General features: G+C 49.2%; 1 protein-coding gene across 1 annotated transcript in view; it reads left to right on the forward strand.

Annotated features, from left to right (window-relative positions):
- EHD4 (EH domain containing 4) overlaps window positions 1-22,678 on the forward strand; it is an 83,244-nt gene extending 60,566 nt beyond the window's left edge. Inside the window, exons 4-6 of the mRNA XM_008143034.3 lie at window positions 1,536-1,948; window positions 11,803-11,967; window positions 20,056-22,678. Of these exons, the coding sequence (XP_008141256.2) occupies window positions 1,536-1,948; window positions 11,803-11,967; window positions 20,056-20,592 (1,115 nt within the window). The 3' untranslated portion in view covers window positions 20,593-22,678. The remainder of the gene's footprint in view (window positions 1-1,535; window positions 1,949-11,802; window positions 11,968-20,055) is intronic.
- The last annotated feature ends 344 nt before the right edge of the window (window positions 22,679-23,022 follow it).

Below are 23,022 nucleotides of genomic sequence, written 5' to 3' on the forward strand. Positions count from 1 at the left end.
GAGCACACAGACGGGCTGATGGTAAACGCCGCCTTCGGGCAGCCGTTTCCTCCGGGAGGAGGTTGAGGCCTGCGGACGGGTGCACAGGCGGCCCCAGCATTGCTGAGCTCTTTGGTTCTACATTAGAAATGTGTCTGAATCAGTTTGCTCGTTCAACTACTCCCCTTACACCTGCTCTGCAAATTTCATGGGAAGTTTAGTGCATGGACTCCTTTATTTCTGCCAAATAGATCATTGTCCTCTAGACACTTTCTCATCCGTCTTAGATCCCTCACCCCCAATGTCCCAAAATGGGTGTTAACATTTTTGTATTTCTGCTGCAGTATGCATCCATAGGCAATTGAGTATTTCTTGGTTCTGTTTTTGCGTTTTACCTGAAGGTTATCAGACTGTTGTACATATCCTTTTGAAACTGATTTTTTTGTTTTTAACTCACCAATTTTTTTGGAGATTGGCCTGTGTTGACAAGTAAAAATCTAGTTCATCCTCAGTGCTGTATGGTATTTTGTTATATAAATAAACTAGACTTATTTATGATTCTCTAGACTTGTTTGCATTCGGAAGTTTTCAAAATCTAAAACAAGAGACACAAGCTCTCCAGTAGGAGTCAAGAAAGATGCCATCCAGGCCCTGATTGGCTGCACTGAGACTCTGATTCTGAAGCTAATCAGATTGAGATTAAAAATAAACCTCCTCTTATTAGCTTTTTTGGGGGGACTCTGCTCCCTGGGGAAATCCTGAAAGCCTGACCACAGGCTGCGAGGAGTGTTGCTGTAGCTGCATGATGTGAAGTGTGTTGGTTCGTGGCCAAAGCAAACTAAACAGAGCTTGTGGTGGGCCTCGCCGCTTTAAAAAAGCAATTGGCAGAAGACCATTTCATAGAATGGCTGTGAGACATAATTTTTTTTTAATATTTACAACATCCTTAAGATATAAATAGTCCAAATGATAAATATTGGTCACAGTTTCAGCCACCCCAACCTTTGACCTCCTTAACACTCTTAAAAACTTGGGTCAAGAAAAGGCAATTCCTCTCTTGTTGTGCTTACTGAATACCCAGTGGGTCTCCAGGAGGCCAACAGGTTTTCTTTCTTCTCCATCTCTGGTACTGTCAGAAAGTGGGAAGCTGAGAGAAGGAGGAGTTTTTGACCCAGGGCCTGCGGTTTTATAGAGCCATTGATCATCTTTTCCATTGATCCAAAGACCGCGCTAGGGGAAATGGGAGACTTGTGAGGACTCGCTGAAATTTCATCTGTGGGAGTAAGCAGTGCCCAGTGTGACTGTGAGCCCCTTTCTAATCCCTGTTTCTTCCCACGGAAGGGCTCCTGGGAGCACCGGGGTTAACGAGATGCACCCCATCCAGGGGGCCCCATTTGAAGTGATTTTCAGGTGGAGGCCTCCACTGCCTCTGCCTCCAGCTTGGAGACGGGTCCTCTCCCTGGCCACTGCGGGAGGACAGTGATCCCCAGACTCTCGTTACATGTGTCCCCCACACGCAGCAGTGGCTGTACTGACGTGCCCCTCCCTCCACCCAGGGTACGACTTCTGCCAGGTCCTGCAGTGGTTCGCCGAGCGGGTCGACAGGATCATCTTGCTCTTTGACGCCCACAAACTGGACATCTCGGACGAGTTCTCGGAGGCCATCAAGGCCTTCCGGGGCCAGGACGACAAGATCCGCGTGGTGCTGAACAAGGCCGACCAGGTGGACACGCAGCAGCTGATGCGCGTGTACGGCGCCCTCATGTGGTCCCTGGGCAAAGTCATCAACACGCCCGAGGTGCTGCGCGTCTACATCGGCTCCTTCTGGGCGCAGCCCCTGCAGAACACTGACAACCGCCGGCTCTTCGAGGCCGAGGCCCAGGACCTCTTCAGAGACATCCAGAGCCTCCCCCAGAAGGCAGCGGTGCGCAAGCTCAACGACCTCATCAAGCGAGCGAGGCTGGCCAAGGTGAGCAGCACAGTCCGGCACCAGCCTCAGGCAGGGACACTTCCCGCGCTCAGAGAAAAGGGGGTGCCCCGTCCCAGGAGACTTAGGGAATGAACTTGTCAGAGGTTAGAAGAGAGCCTTGAGATTGGTGTCCCCGTTTGAATTCTGGCTCCTAGCTCTCTAACCTTGGCAAATGGCCTTACCCCTCCAAACCTGTTTTCTAATCTGTAAAATGGGGCTAAGAAGAGCAGTCACAGGTATTAGTGACATTGGCATGCGGTATTTCTCTTCTCCAGTGGATACAGCTGGACTCGACCTTCAGGGTACTCGATACCCAACATTATTTTCTAATCAAGGCTGGTAAATCACGTCATAGCCTTTGCAGATTTCAAGATTTTTTTCGAACTACTTTAAAATGCACATGGACATGTTTAATTTACCTGTCATTGTTGAGAGCCTAGTGACTCAGGATGCAGCTGTCTTTGGTCATATAAAGAAATAAAAAGCTGAGCCCAGCCGGTGTGGCTCAGTTGGGCATCATCCTGTGCACCAGGAGGTTGCCACTTCAATTCCTGGTCAAGGTTCAATCCCCAGTAGGCAGCCGATCGATGTTTCTCTCTCATCAGTGTTTATATATCTCAATCTCCCTCTCTGAAATCAATAAAAAACATTTTTTTAAAAAAAAAGAAAGAAAGAGCCGGGAGCTCACTGGGAGTGCCAAGCACGTGGCACTTTTTGCCACCCTTGAGCATTTGCCACCCTCTGCATGGGCCAGTGTGGCCTGGGTCTAGAGAGGCACAAAACACTGCCTTGGACGGACACCGGGAATAATGAGGCCCGTGTAAACGGGGGCAGGGAGCAGTCAACTTGCTGAGTTTACTTCTAGGAAAAATCTTGTCTTCTTTTTTTCTTCCTGAGAATAGTGCTGGCTTGTTCCTTTTTGTAAAGGAACATGTTTAAAGTACAGCTGATCCAGCCGAGCTCCTCGGTGCCAGTGTGCCCCGGGGCAGCACCAAGCTGTGCAGGGGGCCGGAAACAGTCCCGGCGGGTAAAGGAGAGCTCGGCCCGGCGGCCTGCGGTGCCATCCACTTTACACCGTCTGCAGTGGCATGGCCGTTGGTGAACTTGTTGTTGCTTAAACGGACACGGAGTCACCTGAGTTTTTCTTTTTGCCGTATTTATATTTCTTAAAAATACCTTAGATTTTGGTGTGTTCATCTTTATTTCTCTTGATCCAGTCTTCCTTTTGCAAGTCAACCCTTGCAGAGGGCCTGCCGTGTTTCAGAAGCATTACGGTCTGCATTGAATGTGTTATTTTGTCTGATCCGGTCAGTAATTGCACAGTCAGGCACTGTCTTCATTTCTCCTGCTAAAGGGAGCTAAAGCTCAGAGCAGTGAAGCCACTTGCCCAAGGCCTCATAGCCTGTAAGTTGCAAAATACAGATTTCAACCCCAGCGAGTCTGACTCCTTGGCCTGGAAAGCGTTCACCTGAAATCCAGCATGGACGGCACCCATTGCTCCGCAATGAGTGTCCTTGCTTTCTGCGCTGATCTGCCACTGTTTATTCTATAAAATTCTCTACAGAAACCTACAAAAGTTCAAAGGTTTATCGAGCCGACATTTTGAAAACCTGCAAAGGGTATTCATATGTCACCTAAGAGGTGTCAGATCTGAGTTGGGGTATGGAGTGTGTCTATTTATAGAACACCATAATGAGGCAGAATTCATGACGCATCCAAAAATAAACGGGGTGTTACTGTCCGGCCAGTCCTGTGGAGATCAAACTCGAGGTGTCACGAAGATGGTATTTGAATAATATGAAACACGGCACTCTGACCAAAGAACTCTTTTTTTTTTATTTTTTTATTGATTTTTTACAGAGAGGAAGGGAGAGGGATAGAGAGCTAGAAACATCGATGAGAGAGAAACATCGACCAGCTGCCTCCTGCACACCCCCTACCGGGGATGTGCCCGCAACCAATGTACATGCCCTTGACCGGAATCGAACCTGGGACCTTTCAGTCCGCAGACCGATGCTCTATCCACTGAGCCAAACCGGTTTCGGCTGACCGAAGAACTCTTGAAACTTAATGATTTCCTGGCTTTTTCTACTTAGGTATTTTTTTCACAGCTCTGTTTCACATAACAGAAAACCCCTGGAGTGGGTTTTTGGTTAGCCTCAAAGATCACACACCTCATGGTATCAGTACACATCGTTCTATGGAGAGTGTCCATAATCTAAGACGCAGTCGAGGTTCGTCTCATGATTCTTTAAAGTAAGCTACTTGGGGAAAGACCCAAAAAGCATTTAGAAAACATAATTGAGTTGTATTCAGCTATGAATCAAATAGCCAAATTAAAAAATAAGGCTCTTACAAACCTGAGGTGATGGTGTTTTATGGGATAAATGCACAAAAGTAAAAACCGAAGCCAGTTCACTAGCAGACCTCACCCTTTGTAACACATTGCCCAAGAATAGGAAAGGTTCCTGCCCACTTGGAGATCTTTGCGCAACAAAAAAATGAGTCAACATTTGAGGAAGGAACAACTAAAAATGAGAAGGAAAAGGAGAGGCCAGTGATTTTCGGGGTTCACTATAGTTCTGCAGAATTTAGTTTCATCTTCAAAGCGTGTTCTCTTCTTGGTCACGTGTAATGTGCAGAGCCCAGCTTTCTGGTTCATCTGTCAGTTCCTTCTGTGGAGAAGTAAGACATTTTGAACTTCACCAGAGGGACCCAGGTTAAGGTGTGAGAGTCACTCCATAGTAGGTGATGATGGTCCGCCATTGGGGCTTTTAAAAATAGCTCAGTCGGCAGCCCCAAGCTGCTGTGGGGGTATGTGTCAGTGCTTGAGCCCATATAGGGAAGCATGTCTCTTTGAAGGTTGACCTCAAATGGCTGGGTGGTCCCCTCAAGTCCCCTTTAAGCTGTTCAGAATCCTATGACCGTCAGTGCCAGCTTTGACTTCCAACAGAACAGCCAAGCCCCGCTCAAGTGGGAACGTGTCAGCTGCTTTTCTCTGCCTCTTGCAGTCTCTCACTTGATGACCCCATGGGTTCATCTTTTGGGTATTTGTGAACAGAATTCCTTATATCATCATAAGCCCCCTTTAAAAATGTGCTGATCCCCTGATATTAAGTGCTCTTTGCAAGGTTCCAGCTGGGCCTACAAAGGCGCAGGTCTCCACCAGGTCGTGTCAAGCTTGCAGATGAGGTTGCACAGTATAGAATCACGTTTTTCCAGACTAACTTCCCTCAAACTGCTTCCGGTACCCAGATTCCATGAGCATTTCCATTCCTACTGACCATGAGCACTGGAAGCTTCCAGTCTCGCTGCTGGGGGTTGCCCTTCAAGCCCAGGTGGATGTATCCAGTCTGAGTCTGAGTTCATGCTTCTCAGTCTTGGATAGATATGAACACTGTCACTGGGCACAATTAACGAGGTTGCGGCAGAGTCTGTATGTGAACTGTCAGTTCATGTTCATTTAAAAGGAGCACATCTTTCTGCTCATGGAGTTATTAGCCCAGAGAAAACGTGACATTTGGGCTTTTCCAGATTTATACAATGAAATAAATGGGTGAATTGGACAGATACGAATGTTCAAAAGCCCCCAGGGTTCAATGTCCTTCACTTGTGAATAAGGCACTTGGGACCCGAATTCACCCTCTTACTATTTAAATATGGAGAGTTTATTAATTTTTCAATAAGAACTAAATGGCCACAAGCCTTCTCTGGCATTGCTACCTCCAGCTGTTGGTCTTTGACCATTAATCAATAGCAAGTAACATTTTACTCCTCTTTCTAATGGACAGAGTGCCTTCAAGTCTTAATAACAACCCTCCCTTGTGAGGTAAGGGTTGTAATTTCCAAACTGCAAACGAGCAAACTGAGGCGGGGATTAGCCCTCTCTCCTGGAGCTGCTCCGGGAGTGGCAGTGGTGGCAGGCCCGACCCGCCTTCCAGTGCTTGGTCTGCCCTGCCTCCCTCTCTGCTCCCTGTCCCCTTCTCACTCCCATTATCTTCTCAATGAGTTTTCGCTCATTATGAAGAACAAAAGGTGTCAGGCTGTTTCCACCTCCTTCCACTGGGACCACCCCCTGGTCTGGCCCTCCCTCTGCCATGTCTTTGGAGACACATAAGGGCTTTTGTTGATGCTGACTGGGGATTCCAGCCCTCCCAGCTGTGCTCTCTGTTTGCCACGAGACCTTAGAAATGCACAGGGGCCATCCTGCCAGAAGATTGCAGTCTTTACCCACATTGTGTCCATAGTGTTGTGTTTCATATCTGTTTCTTGTGTGTCGAAGGGAAGAGTAAATGACCTTCCAAATGAGTTAGGAATAATCAGAAGCCAAACCTCAAAGTTTCCCACACTTGTTCTATAGGACGCAGTTCATTTTGAATTCCAGATCTTCAACAGCTTCAGTAACTTTTTAAATTCATACTCATAGAAAGCAATTCTATAAGAATGAGGCAGTTGAATGGTGGTGTCAACTCGCCATCCCCTAACTAGCTGGGTGACCTTGAGTAAAGTCGTATGAATTTCCTGGAACCAGGTGTTCACTTCGATATAGGGGGTCCCTTCCGATTTAATACTCCATGATTCTGAGGATTATAACTTACCTCGTAACTTGATAAGCTCCTTAGAGGTGGGGCCCATTCATAGCATCTGACCCTGGTTATTGTCTCGGGATGCCCAGGAAGGGCAGGAGCGGGGTGGTCATGCAGAGACAGCACAACAGGAAATTTCCACAAAACAGGCCAGTGGAACTTCCTGGACGTGGAGGTTGAGGCTGAGAGTATCCTGCAGCATGAGTCGGCCACCTGAGGGTCATGACTCAGGTAGCTCCAGGCAGGTGGGAGGAGGAGGACTGGCACAAAAACTGCCCCAGTTATCTCAGAGCCCTGAGGCCTGGTGTCCGAAGGTGGCCCATTATTCAGCAGCCTCAGTCATCAGCCACTGAACAGCATGAGGGCTGAGCTCAGGGAGCAGGTGCCAGGCATTAGGGGGTAGGTGCACATCACCCACAGTTCAGCCCAGGTAGAGCAGGCCCCTGGGTACCAGGAAGTGCTCAGGAACAGAGTGCCAACCCTAGAGGGCCAGGGGCTGGTTGGGGAGTCAGCCTTCCCTGAGCAGGGGCCTGGAAGCTCTGAGGTACCTCAATAGTAGATGGTGAGGGGGTCTTAGGGAGCCCTCCAAGTCCTTCAGGGCTACACAGGGCCCTCCCCCGCTCCATCCAAACCGAGTCAGGCATCACTACCCAAGAAAAGGAAATTACTGGTCTTACCACTTATTCATCATATCCTCAGGAATGCAATTAAAGCCCATTTTTCTAAATTAAAGATTCCCAAACTTTGGATTTCTCTATCTCAAAGAATCGTGTAAATATTAAAAGTTGTGTTAATTTGAAAAATAACTAAATAAACAAGTTTACTAGTGACAGAAAGTTTAGAATCATCTCCCCCAACCTATACTTGTAGCAGTAGCCAGACAGCACAATGGGTGCTTATGTACAAATGGCCTTCATAGGGATGGAGAAGTTGGCATTGTCTGGTTTGAGCATGCCAGCGTTTGCACTGTGCAGTTATTTTAGTGTCCGGGTCTTAGCTGAGTGGTTTTGGCTGTGCCCAGTGTGTGTCCATGCACAGAGGCCCGCAGCTGAACCATGGGACGTATCTACTTACTCCCTTTATTTAATTTCCATTCTTCCACAAGATTACAGAAGAAGTCTGTTTTCTTTAATAGGATTTTCCATAGCTGCATAGTCATTTTTTGTTTTGTAATCACCACTCTGTTTTTCATCCTTTCTTATTTTAGTTATTTTCTTGACTTCTAAATTACTCTGTAGAATTCTAGATACACAAAAAGAACTTTTGTAAAGAACATTTCTTAATGTCCTGAAGATGGAACTCAGTGGGAAAGTGCAAACATTAAGGAAGGTGGTGGCACAGGCCAAGCAGGATTCACCTCCCAGGTACTAGGCATGTCTGCAGCCCCCGTGTGGTCATGTTTCTGGGCTCTCCCTCGTGTATTGGGGGTCCCTCTCTCGGAGCGAGCTTCTGCTGTCCATCCTGGGCCCAGGCAGCTGGTCCTGTGCAGAAATGACCTGTGGAGATCTTGGGGTCTACACTGTTCACAGGAAGATTATGGGAATCCTCATCTCACAGCTCACTGGGCACACGTTTCTGTGAAGATCCGCCATTTGCTCAGCTCCAGTTTCGTTTCCTGGTGCTCTCCGGCACTGGCCCCGGTGAAACTCTCTCTTTTTTTTCTTTTCTTTATTATTGAGGGTATTACAGATGCCTCCCCCCATTACTCCCCTCCACCCAGATAGGCCCCACCCCAGACCTTCACCACCCTATTGTCTGTGTCCGTGGGTTATGCATATATGCATATAAGTTCTTTGATTAATCTCTTTTTGCCCTCCCCCCCCCATCCCTTCCCTCTGAAATTCTCCAGTCTGTTCCATGTTTCTATGCCTCTGGTTCTATTTTATTGATCAGGTGATTTTGTTCATTAGATTCTTTGTTCATTTATTTTGATTTTTAGATTCAATTAGTGATAGATATGTATTTATTGCCATTTTGTTGTTCATATTTTTTTTTTTTTCTTTTTTTAAAGAAGACACTTTAACATTTCATGTAATACTGGTTTGGTGGTGATGAATTCCTTTAGCTTTTTCTTGTCTGTGAAGCTCTTTATCTGACCTTCAATTCTAAATGATAGATTTGCTGGATAGAGTAATCTTGGTTGTAGGTCCTTGCTTTTCATCACTTTGAATATTTCTTGCCACTCCCTTCTGGCCTGCAAAGTTTCTGTTGAGAAATCAGCTGACAGTTGAATGGGCAACTTGTAGGTAATTAACTGCTTTTCTCTTGATGCTTTTAAGATTCTCTCTTTGTTTTTAATCTTTGGCATTTTAATTATGTTGTATCTTGGTGTGGGCCTTTTGGGTTCCTCTTGTTTGGGACTCTGCACTTCCTGGACTTGTATGTCTATTTCTTTCACCAGGTAAGGGAAGTTTTCTGTCATTACTTTTTCAAATAGGTTTTCAATTTCTTGCTCCCTCTTCTCCTTCTGGTACCCCTATAATGTGAATGTTGGTACGCTCGAAATTGTCCCAGAGGCTCCTTACACTATCTTCATATTCTTGGATTCTTTTTTCTTTTTGCTGTGCTGATTGGGTGTTTTTTGCTTCCTCATATTCCAAATCACTGATTTGATTCTTCGCATCCTCTACTCTATTGTTGCTTCCCTGTAAATTATTCTTCATTTCAGTTAATGTATCCTTCATTTCTGACTGGTCCTTTTTCATGCCGTTGATGTTCTCTATAAGTTCCTTGAAGTTGTCACTAAGTACCTTGAAGATCTCATTAAGTTCCTTGAGCATCCTTATAGCCATTGTTTTTAACTCTGTATCTGGTAGTTTGCTTGCTTCCATTTTATTTAATTTTTTTTCTGGAGATTTCTTCTGTTCTTTCATTTGCAACATGTTCCTCTGTCTCCCCATTTTGGCTGCTTCCCTATGTTTGTTTCTGTGTATTGGGTAGAGCTGCTATGTCTCCTGGGATTGGTAGAGTGGCCTTGTGTAGTAGATGTCCTGTAGGTCCCTGTGGCTCAGTCTCCCCAGTAACTGGAGCTGGGCATTCTAAGTGCAGCCCTCTGTGGGCTGTGTGCCCTGTCCTGTTGTAGTTGAGCCTTGCTTGCTGTTGGCATCACTGGGAGAGATTGACCCCCAGGCCAATCGGCTGTGCAGACCAGCTGCAACTATAGCAGAAGAGCTGCTGTGCAGGAGACACCCCCATGGAGCAGGACTTGCTTCAGTGGGGCTTTGGTGCTCTCAGAGTCTTCCCCTTGAATGTGTCACTCGTGGATGTGGTAGGGTTTTAATCTGGCATTGTCTGAAGCTGACCACAGGATGCACTGGCTCTGGGGCCTCACGGAAAGTGCAAAGTCAGCCATTGCCTGTACCTTGCCTGGGGCCACAAGCTATAGAGGGACCTGCAGATGGTTGCTACTTGTATTGGGCTTAGAAGTGTCCAGGAGAGGCCAAGTTGTGAACCAAGGCAGGCTTCTGCTAGTTACAGGCCTGGGGCCTTTTATTGAGAGGTATGGGGCACACTGAGGCCAGCTGCTGCTTATTTCAGAGATTTTAGAATAGTCTGAAGCCTGAGCTAGGACAGGTTATTTATATGGAAAGACTACTGCCAACAACTTGGGTGGGGCTGCAAATTGGGTGGAGTGGGGTCTCAAGGAGTCACCAGGGCCAGGCAAACAGTGTGAGCCAGATATGGAAACTCAGATATGGCACCTGCCAGTCAGCTCTCTGGCTTGAGGGAAGTCCAAACACTTTTGTCTGGGAAAAGCTGCCTCCGAGTTCTTGCTCTGATGCCACACAATTTAGTTCCTTCCCATATGTCCCTGGATCCTTTCAAGCTGCACTGGAGCTCAGAGTGAATTAGTCCAAATAAGTCTGTGCACGGGCCCTTTAAGAGGAACTGCCTGGGACTCCCACAGACTCCATGTCACTCAGCCACAATCCCCAGGATTTTTACAGCCTCAAGTTATGGGGACTTCTCTTCCCAGCACTGGAACCCTGGGCTGAGGGGTTTGGTGTGGAGCTGGGACCCCTTGCTCCTCATGTAGACCTCCACAGCCAAGATATTTCTGCAGATTAAAAACAGGCCACTCATGGTATTGGATCAGCCCATTCTGCATCTCCACCCTTTCTACCAGTCTCAATGTGGCTTCTTCTTTAATTCTTTAGTTGTAGGACTTACATTCAACCAGATTTCAGGCAGTCCTGAATGATGGATGTTCTTTTGTTTAGTTGTAATTTTGACATAGTTGTGGGAAGATGTGAATGCTGCATTTACCTACGCCGCCATCTTGACCAGAAGTCTTAGTATCTGAAACTCTCTTTGGGTCTTCTGGTTAATCACCAGAACTAAGATCTTTCCCACCCAGGCCCCACCCATTTCGCTCACTCCCCATGGAACAGCCACTCAGAGGCACAACTGAACTATGGCTATAGAACTTCCCCATGTCAGTTGCCCTTCCTCAGGGATGCTTTTTAGGACAGGATTCCAAGAGAAATCTGTGCAAGCCCACCTCACCCCCACCCATACCCAGCCAGGCATCATCAGCCCTGGAAATCAGGGAGCTCGTGGCATTATTCCTGTCTCCCTGCTCTCCCAGAGCCATCATTAGCACAGTACTAGGACAGCAGTCTTTCTAAATCCTCCATCAGCTCCTAGCTCCCCAGGCAGAGTCTAAACGCAGCCCACCTTCCCCACCTCTAAGCCTGTGTTGCATCTTCATACTTGGCACTGCCCCAAGTATGGCCCAGCATGTTGCCTCCACACCTCCATCCATGCTCTTCCCTTCCCCAGACTGCCACATCCCTCCCCTCGCCCACACATCCTACCTGTTTTTCAAGGCCCAACTCAGATGTCACCTCTTCCCTGAATCTGTCCTCCCACAGTCCTTATCTGCTACATTCCACATCCCAAGATCTTTTTTTTCACCTCTTTCCTCTCCTGACCCTTAATAGTGGGGTTTTCTCTGCCCACTTTCCCTGAGTGGTCTCATCCACTCCCGTGGCTCTGCTACCACCTCAAGTCCAGCTCTGAAACCCATCGTCCAGGTCAGCTCTCCCTTCCACTCACCCTGAGACAGCTCCCCTACATACCGCATATACCTCGCATTCTACACATCCAGAACCAGGCTGCAATCTCCCCGTCTCTGCCCTCCTCTGGTCCCGAGGACCATGGCTCTGCGTGGGTGCCTGCTGTGTGTTGTGATGCACATAAGACGCCATCTTGTTTGTCCTGGTGCACTTCTGAATGGCACATGCTCACTGACATTTACCCCTTCAGGTACACGCCTACATCATCAGCCACCTGAAAAAGGAGATGCCCAGTGTTTTTGGAAAGGAAAACAAGAAAAGAGAGCTGATCGACAGGTTGCCAGAAATCTACATTCAGCTGCAGCGAGAATACCAGATTTCTGCGGGGGACTTCCCGGAGGTCAAGGCAATGCAGGTACTGAGCGCCCGTTACAGCGTCATGGGCGGGGGACAGAGGCACTGCCGTCTCGTCCGGCTGGCCACAGGGTACACATGGTTCATGGTTTAGGATGGAGGAGAGTGCAATGAATCCATCTTCCTTGCGGTGACCCATGGTAACAGGCTGCTGTGAATTGAGGCAGAAGCTGCCTGCCTCCTGAAACATTTAAACAAAAGGGACACAGTCCAAGAAGTTAAGTTCACATGAAAAAATTATCTGAGCCACCCTCTCAGGCTCTGTTCAATGTTGTTTTGACATTGAGATGACACCTGTTTTTTGGAATCCCAGAACTGTAAGGGAATCAGAGCTGGGAGTGACCTTGGAGGTCACCCAGGCTGCCCCTCCAGCAGCCCTGCCCGGCACTGCCCTGCGCTGTGGGATTACGTGTTCAGGCAGCGTCGTTGCTGCAGGCTCAGGAGGCATCAGAGGCATGGGGCTCTGTGGACATGCTGGACATCTCTGGACACAGCGAGGCATGCTCACTGAGGATTTTGTTAAATGTCCATGTTGGGCAGCCTTTGACCCGATTTCAAGGTCTCCCTGAGTTGTGTGTGGGCAGCCCCAGATGAGCCCGAGTGGGTGCTGCATTCAGCCACCTTGGCCCAACCATTGTGCCATACCGCCCACAGTGGTGTTAGGTGAACATATCAGTGCTGACCACATCCTTCCAAGCCAGGCAGACAGGTCCCTGCACTGGACAAGAAGATGGTCCTCACTGAGCCAGGCTGCCCATCTTCCAGTCCAGTGCCGGGACCTGTCCACACGGAAGGCCACGGTCCTTTGGAAGGAGAGCAATACAAGTTGAGATGGCTGCAGCCGCTAGCCAGCAACGTGAGCCGGCGAGGCAGGCCAGGCAAAAAGAAACCACGTCACCCTCTCTGACTACCTTTTATTTTTTCACATTTGATAGAGGTGTAGGTTCCTAGAAGTGTGTCTCTACAAGGAAGAAATCAAATCTACAAGTGAGATGGGGACTTGTGGGGCCCACAGTGGGGGAGATTGGAGATTCGAACGCCACCCCAGCGGGAAGGCCCTGTCCTGCCCCGTGGTCGCTGCCCTGGGGGAACACGGGGCTGGATGGCCCACTGGAAGCTGGAACTCTATAAAGTCCGCTGGCTTTCCAATTTTGGCTCAAACTTTCAAAGAATACTGCATAGGCCAGATAGAGGATACCTTCCTGCTGGCTGCGCCCCAAGGCACAGAGAAAGAACACCGAGTGGGAGTGCAGTATACAGTGCACATGGGAAGAGGGGTAGGCTACACGCACTGTTGCGATGGCAGGGCTCAGGGGAGAATACAGTATCTGCAATACAAGATCTGGTCAAATAGGACTTAGCTGACTTCAGAATCAATACAGAAATATCTGTGTTCTTCCATAAATGAAATAATTATTCCTGTACTCAGAAGACGAATTGCTTTTTTTTCTGGTCACAAGATGGCTAATTTTAGGGGCCTCTTGGAGCAACTTCCTGAGCAGGTTCCACTTGGTTTATGCGCTGCACCCCATGACCAGCTGAAGGACAACTGATTCTTGGCACCCTTCAGAAATTTTTGAAGGGAAATTGCCTTCTTGACTGCACTGAAAACTGTGCACACTATAGCCCAATGGGGCTTCTGTGGCTCATTAGCCTAGTGAGGCTACCACATGCCCCACTCACAAGAAGATGCTGCTCCCAAGACCTGAGGTACCACTGAGCCACCGGGGACTGCTGCAAGCCCCCTACCCAGGCCTCCCACCCATCCCCCAGTGACCTCCCTTAACATAGGGAGCAAACTGTGGCCAGAGTTGATGACTACTTTAGCCTGGGCCTGCCGGGTCAGAGCTGGGGCAGAAGGGCAGTCCCTGGGGAAGAAAACAAGGAAGCCATATGCCCCTTCACCTCAGGTCTCCGGAGCAGGCACAGCCCAGTTAGGTGGACAATTTAGGAAGGGCCCAAACTTCCTCTGAGAACCCTGTGGGTCAGGCCACACACAGGTAGGTGCCTTAGCACCTTCAATGGACACCTGAGTGCCCTAGGACTGGGATCAAGGAGGAGTCCCACCTGACAGGTGCCCCATTCACCTGTGTTCACTTATTCATTCACCCAAGGAATATTAAGCCTGCTATGACCAGGCACTTTTCCAGGCCCCAGAATAAATCAACAAACAAAAATGAACAAATGGCAAATATCTTCGCCCCGATGGGGTATACGTTATGGATGATGGTATTTGCCACTATGACCATGGTTGGCAGTGAAACTTTTGGCAGCAAAGCTTATTGTTGGGACATGTGCTCCTGTTACAAGTGATGTTGTGTTCATTGGCTGCAACTCCATGAGGCCAGTGACCAATGTCCTGTTCACCACCATATCCCCAGCACCTGGCATGTAGCAGGTGCTCAATGAGTATGTGTTGAGTGAGTTCATCATTAAGTTAGTGTATGCTTATGTCCAAGCCTATAGAAAATTTTATAAGCGTTTATTTCAGAAAAAAAAAAACTGAAGACCAGCCAGAAGAAAAATCTCAAAGGATTGAGCAAATGCTTCAAAAATGGTAGTTTTGCAGTTCTTTTTATACATTTAGAAATAAAGGAGAAAACGTAAGAAAGGTTACATACAATCCATTGCTGGTAGGTTAGGGAGGCAGGAGAAGGCAAAGCAGGGAAATCTCTAGGATTGGATAAAAAGTAAAATAGATACATACTTCTTTTACATTGGTAGATACAGGATGCTTACCATTTCACATTTACAGTAAATAGAGATGGTCTGAGGCAACAAGATAACAATAAGGCGTTTCCTGGTGCAGGTGGTTATGCCTCCTCCAAGGGGTCTGGAAAAGACAGTTATTGACATTCTAAGGGCATGTTATCCCAGATGCACAAAACAATGGACAGGGCTCACTTAAGGCACAAACTAACCTTTCTTTTTTTTTTTAATATATTTTATTGATTTTTCACAGAGAGGAAGGGAGAGGGATAGAGAGCTAGAAACATCGATGAGAGAGAGACATCGACCAGCTGCCTCTGCACATCCCCCACCGGGGGATGTGCCCACAACCAATGTACATGCCCTTGACCGGAATCGAACCTGGGACCTTCCAGTCCGCAGACCGACGCTCTATCCACTGAGCCAAACCGGTTTCAGCACAAACTAACCTTTCATTAAGGAATCTATAGGCCCAGAATGTGACTATGCACCATGACATGCCCAGTTGGGAATCTGAGTAGACATCCTGTGTGGTTCCCCTGGGTCACTGTGCTTGTCAGGTTTGCTGTAGCCTCTCTTTTCCGTTCACATGTAAATCATAGGCTCTAGGGTGGTGACTTTCTCAGACCCTGGCCCAGCCCTGACTGATTCTCACAGGCCTTATAGACCAGCAGTTCCCAGAGGAACCCCCTGGAAGCTGCAAGAGGCCTCCTCCTCGGGAAGCTAGCCGGGCCCTGATCACACCACCCCAGTCCCTTCAGGGACTCCCCAGGAAACAAGGCGGGCCTGGAGCCTGTGAAGTGTGTGCTTCAGGCTAGTTTTCTGTCACCCAGGAAGCGTGGGGCGGGGGGCAGGGTTCACAATGTGGGTCAGGGCCTCTGTCATCCCTGAGTCTCTTGAGTGTCACATCCTCTACAACTCAGGCATTCGACCTCACCTTAACCTCATCCAGGACAGGGCTTAAGCTTGACAATTAGTTTATTAAGATCTTTGCACATCTCAGGGTCACTGAGAGAGCTCACCGATGCCAGCTCTGAGTCTCTGTTTTCCCTGTGCTCTCGTAAACCAAGCTGGTCCGGTTGACTCTTAGCCATAAGGAGTCAAGTGCATTTTGAAGGCTTTTGCCTGCTGCTGGGAGATACCTGTGACCTGCTGGCGAGCTGCCTGTGTCCACCCTTCCCTTCTGGGAGGGAATCTGATTCACCACACCGATGTGTCCGTACTGGCAAACAGGGAGAACACTGGTGAGACCGCCTTCACTGCTGCCTCAGGGGTCCTCCGAGCAGAATTTGGCCCCCACAGCCAAGGAGTTGGCAGCATTTCAACAGCAGAGGGCAGCAGAGCCATCACATCTGCTCAGATCTCTGGATTCGAAAACCGCTTCTGGTGAATGTTGGCAGTGAGTGGGCCGGGGACAGCGGGACAGCGTATGGAGACTGGGCTGGGCACTGACCATTGTGTCTGGGAGGGGCCATCCTGGGCTTGGTGGCTTTGACAGGTGCGATTGTTGATGAGTTGATCTTTAAATTCCCCGGGGTGCATTCATCCCATTAAAAAGACTTCTGTTCTGGAGCCACCCTAGGGCAGAGAGGGCAGTGGTTTAATCTGTGCCCCACACTCCCTGGTCAGGCCTGGGGGCGGGCACTGTGGGGTTTGTTCCTGTGTGCCCGCTGCTGCTTCCTGCGCACCCCCACAAGTATGTGGCCGTTTCCCCTTGCCAGCTTTCCAGAGGTTTGCAGTCTGGAGGCACGCCCCCTGCAGGAAGGTGGAAAGTTTGGGCGGACACCACCCTCCTTTGTCTGCTTGGCCAGACACAGGGCTCTGTGTGTGCTCAGGGCTCAGGCTCATTCGTGAGGCAATGGGGTAGGTGTCTGTGCACCGGGGGATCCGGGCTTGTTTGCGGCTGCAGCCTTGGATTTTTGTGTGGGCTGCCTGCTTCCCTCCTCCTGAGCGTTCTTGTCTCAGTGCCTTTGGCTGACTGAGATGTTGGCAGCATCGTTTGGTGCTGATGTTGGGGTGCCATGCGCGTGCCCACAGTCTGTCAGGGAGGATAATGTCAGCCCAGCCCAACGAGACCTACCGCTGCAGAAGTGGCTGCTAAGAGTGTTGGAGGTGCCTCTCTAGAGACAATGTCAGACTCTTTAGCTTTCCGCTCTGTCCCCTCCACCAGCTAAAGCTACGGGCTCCGCTTCAAAATGAACCACTTAGAACGTCCGCCCTGCCGGTGTTCCCTAGAGCAGCGGTCGCCAACCTTTCGGACCTTGCGGACCACCGGTTGGCAACCGCTGCCCTGGAGACCGCAGTTTTGCTTCTCCATTGGAAACGGCCTAAACATCCAACTACGTGGGACAAGGTGAATGACAGTGGCTCAGCTGTAAACTCAGTATTCTGTGGCTATTAAGATTAAGGTTATACGTCGGGCTGATTCCGGGGTTCAGCCAGCCTGGCTAAGTGTGGGAGCACTGCCCGGGACAAAGCAGTCCTGCCAAGGTGGGAGGTGGATTCTTTTGTTGGTGGGTGTGTTGGTTGGTCTTGGAGTTTTGCTTTTGTTTTTTTGTTTTAGCTTCTGACATGTAAGGAAATGTCTGTCAAAACACTAGCTGAACACAGACTAAGAAACGGATTTCAGTGGACGCAGTCTTTGCAAAAAATAGTTTGGGAAAATTACACAGAAAAAGAAGTTTGCATAAAAATTAATATCATGGAACAATATAATACTTTAAAATACAGGTTATTATTTCTTTAAAATACAGGTTATTAAACAGTGTGGTCTTATTTCAGTTAAAGAATGTGTGTGTGTGTGTGTGTGTGTGTGTTCATAAAAATGGTGGAAATGCATGTCCCAAAATATTAGCATGTTATTGCTGGGTGATGGGATCATAAGTGATTTACATTTTTTAATTTTTGTTTACCACCCCCGCCCCCCATAATACTTACAATAAATGTGTGATATTTGTGATAGCACAAAGTCTTGTTTTTTCTAATGGCCTATCGCAGTGGTCGGCAAACTATGGCTTGCGAGCCGCGGTTTGCCGCTCTGCTGACTAATGAGTTTGCCGACCACTGACCTAGACTCTCGATTCCAATAATTACAGGCTGTTGTTGTTCCTTATGATTAAGCCCCTATCCCAGTGGTCAGCAAACTCATTAGTCAACAGAGCGGCAAACCGCGGCTCTCGAGCCGCATGTGGCTCGCGAACTGCAGTTTGCCGACCACTGGACTATCGTATTACTTGTGCCACGAATAGTCAGGTGTGAAGGTATGTGACACCTCCTTTCCTCGAGTCTCCCTGCCTCATCTCCCAAACATGGCGCACTGGCCCTCTAGCCTTGTCCCAACAGAACTGCTTCACAGGGAGGCCATATAAAACTGCCATCCCTGGAATTGACTTGACAGAACTGCTGTTGAAGACATTTTTCACTCGATCTTTGAGGCCCCGCATGAAAGCCCCTGGGTAACCTCACCGTTCAGGACGAGAGAAGCTTGTAATGAACAGTGGCTTCTCCCCTTGGACAATGAGGGGATGTGACCCCCCACCCCGACTCAGCGGGGGGCAGCTGAGGGGCCGTCGCTTTTCTCTCCTTAATTGTCTGATGTGTTCATTCCCAACCTCTCCCTTTTAATTACTTGGCTTTTCCCTTTTTCATGACTTCTATTTTGTGATAACATTTTCACTATAAGCTAGGTCAACCCTCTTTGCAATTAGACAGAAACAAAGATACTTCAATGTCCTTCCTGTATTACAGCACAGGCCCCCTGAAGGTATAGACTGTGGCTTTTCCTGTTTATATCCCCAGGCCCTAAAACAGGGCCTGGCACATAACAAATGGCCAATAAATGTTGGATGGATGGATGGATGGATGGATGGATGGATGGAAGGATGGATGGACAGATGGATGCATGGATGCATGGATGTATGGATGTATGGATGTATGGATGTATGGATGTATGGATGCATGGGTGCATGGATGTATGGATGCATGGGTGCATGGATGCCTGGATGCATGGATGTATGGATACATGGGTGTATGGATACATGGATGTATGGATACATGGGTGTATGGATGCCTGGATACATGGATGTATGGATGTATGGATACATGGATGTATGGATACATGGATGTATGGATACATGGATGCATGGATGCATGGATGCATGGGTGCATGGATGTATGGATGCATGGATGTATGGATACATGGGTGTATGGATGCATGGATGTATGGATACATGGGTGTATGGATGCCTGGATACATGGATGCATGGATGTATGGATACATGGATGTATGGATACATGGATGTATGGATGCATGGATGCATGGATGTATGGATACATGGGTGTATGGATACATGGGTGTATGGATGCCTGGATGCATGGATGTATGGATACATGGGTGTATGGATGCCTGGATACATGGATGTATGGATACATGGATGTATGGATACATGGATGTATGGATACATGGGTGTATGGATGCATGGGTGCATGGATGCCTGGATGCATGGATGTATGGATACATGGATGTATGGATACATGGATGTATGGATGCCTGGATGCATGGATGAGTAACCAAAGAGACCCAGGAGGAGGAGTACTTCTGCCCAGCCGTCGGGCACCATGGTTGGCTCCTGTCCTGCCAGGCAATCACCCTGGTGTCCCTGGAGCCTGTGCTCCTGCCACTCGGACTGCTGACGGCCAGTCCTCCTGGGAGAGCTGACACCCGCCTGACCTGACCAGCATATTGGCTGGATTTATACTCGCCCTTCCCATCCCTACCCTGTTCCCTCTTAGCAGTTTCAACTTGCACTTATTTGTACCCTAAACTACATTTTTAAAAGCTGATCCAAAAATAGCGTCCTTAGTTGTTTTACTAAATGAGCCCCTCTCCACAGCGTCCTGTCACAGCACAGGGAGCACTAGGCCGGGCAGGGGCACAGGCTCTTGTCCCGACGCCGCCAGGACGCCCGTGTGCTCTCTGTGGCTCACGGCTATTGGTACTGTCCTTGCTTGCTCCCAGCATTGTTGTGAAGATCAGCCGAGGTCTGTGGTAAGAGAGGAAATGCTGAGTCTGAGGGCTCAAAAGCCAGGGTGCGGGAAGGCTGTCGGCCCTGAGGGATCGCTGTCAGCCATACCGCCGGCAGCCAGCAGGGTTAGCTGCTGTAGCAAAGCGTTGCATCCCGTGCATCTTACTTCTTGTTCTAAAAGCCACTCCTGTGTCTGGTGAGTTTGGATGTGGGGACCCCACCAAAGAGAGAGCCCTGGAACAGGCCCCGGTACAGAGTGTGTGCTTTAAGGGAGAATCCCCTCCCTCAGCTCCCCCTCCCTCTTTGCTTCCGGAGGAGAGGGCATGTCACCAAGCCTGTGGTTTCTCCTTTTGCAGGAACAGCTGGAGAACTACGATTTCACCAAATTCCACTCGCTGAAGCCCAAGCTGATCGAGGCCGTGGACAACATGCTGACCAGCAAGATCTCGTCCCTGATGAGCCTCATCAGCCAGGAGGAGCTGAACGCGCCCATGCAGCTCGTGCAGGGCGGCGCCTTCGACGGCACCTCCGAGGGCCCCTTCAACCAGGGCTACGGGGAGGGCGCCAAGGAGGGCGCCGACGAGGAGGAGTGGGTGGTGGCCAAAGACAAGCCCGTCTACGACGAGCTCTTCTACGCCCTGTCGCCCATCAATGGCAAGATCTCCGGCGTCAACGCCAAGAAGGAGATGGTGACCTCCAAGCTGCCCAACAGCGTCCTGGGCAAGATCTGGAAGCTGGCCGACTGTGACTGCGACGGCATGCTGGACGAGGAGGAGTTCGCGCTGGCCAAGCACCTCATCAAGATCAAGCTGGACGGCTACGAGCTGCCCAGCAGCCTGCCTCCCCACCTGGTGCCCCCCTCTCACAGGAAGTCCTTTCAGAAGGCTGACTGAGGGGTGGGCCACCCACAGGGCAGGCAGTGCGGGGTGGGGCTCCGGGGACGGGGGCCTGAGGTCCTTGCTGCCACTGACTCGCTGAGTGACCCCGGGAAAGGCACTGCTCTCTCTGTGCCTCAGTTTCCCCATCTGTAAAATGGGGAGGGCAGACACTGGACACTCGACGCCGGTCCTTTCACCTCTAAAATTCCCTGCATTTTTATTAAAATACCGGGGGGAGGTGGGTAAGGAGATTGTAACGGTGGAAAGGAAACAGAAATTGACCAAAGAGTACTCAGAATCCGGGAGAGACGTAAGTGTGGGGGTGGGCTTGCTGGAGCCCCGGGAGCTTGGGGTGCGAGCTGGGGCTTCCCTGGACCACTCATCATCATAAACCTGTTTGCCCTGAGGGAGCAAAGATCTTATTTATTTGTTTCCTGCTATATTTAGAGTCAGGGGAGGGGGGGAGGGCAGAGAGGGTTTCTGTTCTCTCTAAACCGTCTACCAAAGAGAAGGCGGCCGCTGCCCGCCGTGTGACAGGAGGGTGTAGGGCCTGTCTGTGCTGTGCCTTCCACAGGCCCGAGCACAACAGGCAGCGACGGCGTCTGTCCCAGCGCCACGCTCACTGTCCTCCCAGCACCCACCCCCAGGCCTTCCCTGCCAAGTTGTATTTGGTTAGGAACTTGGAATTAGAAATTAATTAATAATTCGTTTTATTGGCCCCAGCAAGATTTCTAGAATTCATTTCAAATCATGTTGGAGCCTAAAGATTAGCTTTTCTTACTGGTCTGTCCAATAGTTTGTAGCAAAGTCTGTTTATCGTAACCGGCAGTGAGGAAAAGAGGTGTCACTTAGCCTTGTCACCCGCCCCCAGGGCTCCTGGGTCACCGGCAGGATTTAAATTCACAAATCGTGTCTCAGTGAGCACGGTGTCCTGGGCCTGCGCACACGGAATGAGAAGCCAGCCTGCCCGCTGTCAGGGAGAAGAGATCGGTCTACTAGCCTTAGACACTATTTTTATGTTTTTTTTAAAAAGGCCTTTTTATTATGTCTAGTTTTTTTTTTTCTTCTTATAAGATAAAAGCCTTTATACAGAAACAGGATGGAACCTTTCATATAAAGCCTTTTCTTCAAAAAGCCGTGTGGCTCGTATCATGAATGCCCACCACGAGGCAGGACTTGGGCAGGCCCGTACATAGCGGCTCCCTGAGGGTCTCTCCCAGGTCCCCCACGTCAGCCCCTCTGGACCGTGCACTCAGGCCCTGTGTCAGGTGGAGCTGTTAACGCCCGCTGCCACCCTCCCTGTGATGTGGGCGCTGGCTTGGGCACAGGTGCCTTTCACCATGACTTAGGCAGTAAAAGAGAGAGACGCGAAGTAATGATGGCGTGGCCACGTGGCATGGGGCCCTCCCAGCAGCAGAAATGCGTGAAATCAGAACAGCCCCACCTGAGCCTTCCAAGAGCCACGTTGTTTTTCTGATGTTACCTGTGACGTCAGGGCCAGACCTGCAGCTTAAGAGAAATGTTTCACTTTAGAGAAGCATGCATCCAGATGCCAGCCCTCACACTCCCTAGCTTGCTGTCTAAATAATTTTGTTTTCAGAGAAATAAATGCATAGCGTGGTTTTTATTCTTACTGAGCACTTTTAAATTAATTAGACACAGAACAGGGACGGCTATGATCCCTGCTGTATTATGAGCAGAGCTCTGTCAATGCCTGGGGACTGCACGTGTGTAGCACAGTGGCGTCCACCGAAGGGCAGGACTGAGAAGAGAGAGTTCAATCGTCCATAGGTTCAGCCGATCCTCCTTTCAGAATTATCTTGCTTCTTTAACTACTGAATTGTCATATATAAAGATAAATATATACACATCTATGTCACATAAATATGTATTTTTGACACTTGTGAATGTGTACATATGTAGATGTGGCCAAGGGTTGTGTATGTAGAGACATGTAAGAAAACTGTTTTAGGGAGCCAATGGACAGGTTTCTGGTTTCTGTGTGGACGGAAACGGGTGGTATTGTGACCCCTACCCCATGCCCTCAGGGGGAGAGCATCGGACAGCTGAATCCTTTCCCTGCTGAGGAAAAAGAAAGGGGGCGGGGCAATCATGTGACCATTTTTCTTAATATCTTCTCTTCCCACATGAAGTCATTGGAATCGACTGGAGAGAAAAGCACTGGAAAACATTAGGGATGGCACCCAAGTGAGAGACCGTATCTTCCCACGACTGGCACAAAGTTCCTTTAATCTGTGCCTGAAACATCCATTATCCCCACCCCCACCCCCACACAGCAGGGCCGGGGGACAGGAGGGCCTGTTCACCTTGACCGACCTTCTTACCTTCCCACGCCACCCCAATTTTCCAGGTGCCCCCTCCCCAGAGTGTGTACAGACGGTTGGGAGGGTGGAAGTAGGTAAACTCCAGCTCTAAGAACTATCT

Source organism: Eptesicus fuscus, chromosome 5 (genome assembly GCF_027574615.1).
Source record: "Eptesicus fuscus isolate TK198812 chromosome 5, DD_ASM_mEF_20220401, whole genome shotgun sequence".
NCBI lineage: Eukaryota > Metazoa > Chordata > Mammalia > Chiroptera > Vespertilionidae > Eptesicus > Eptesicus fuscus.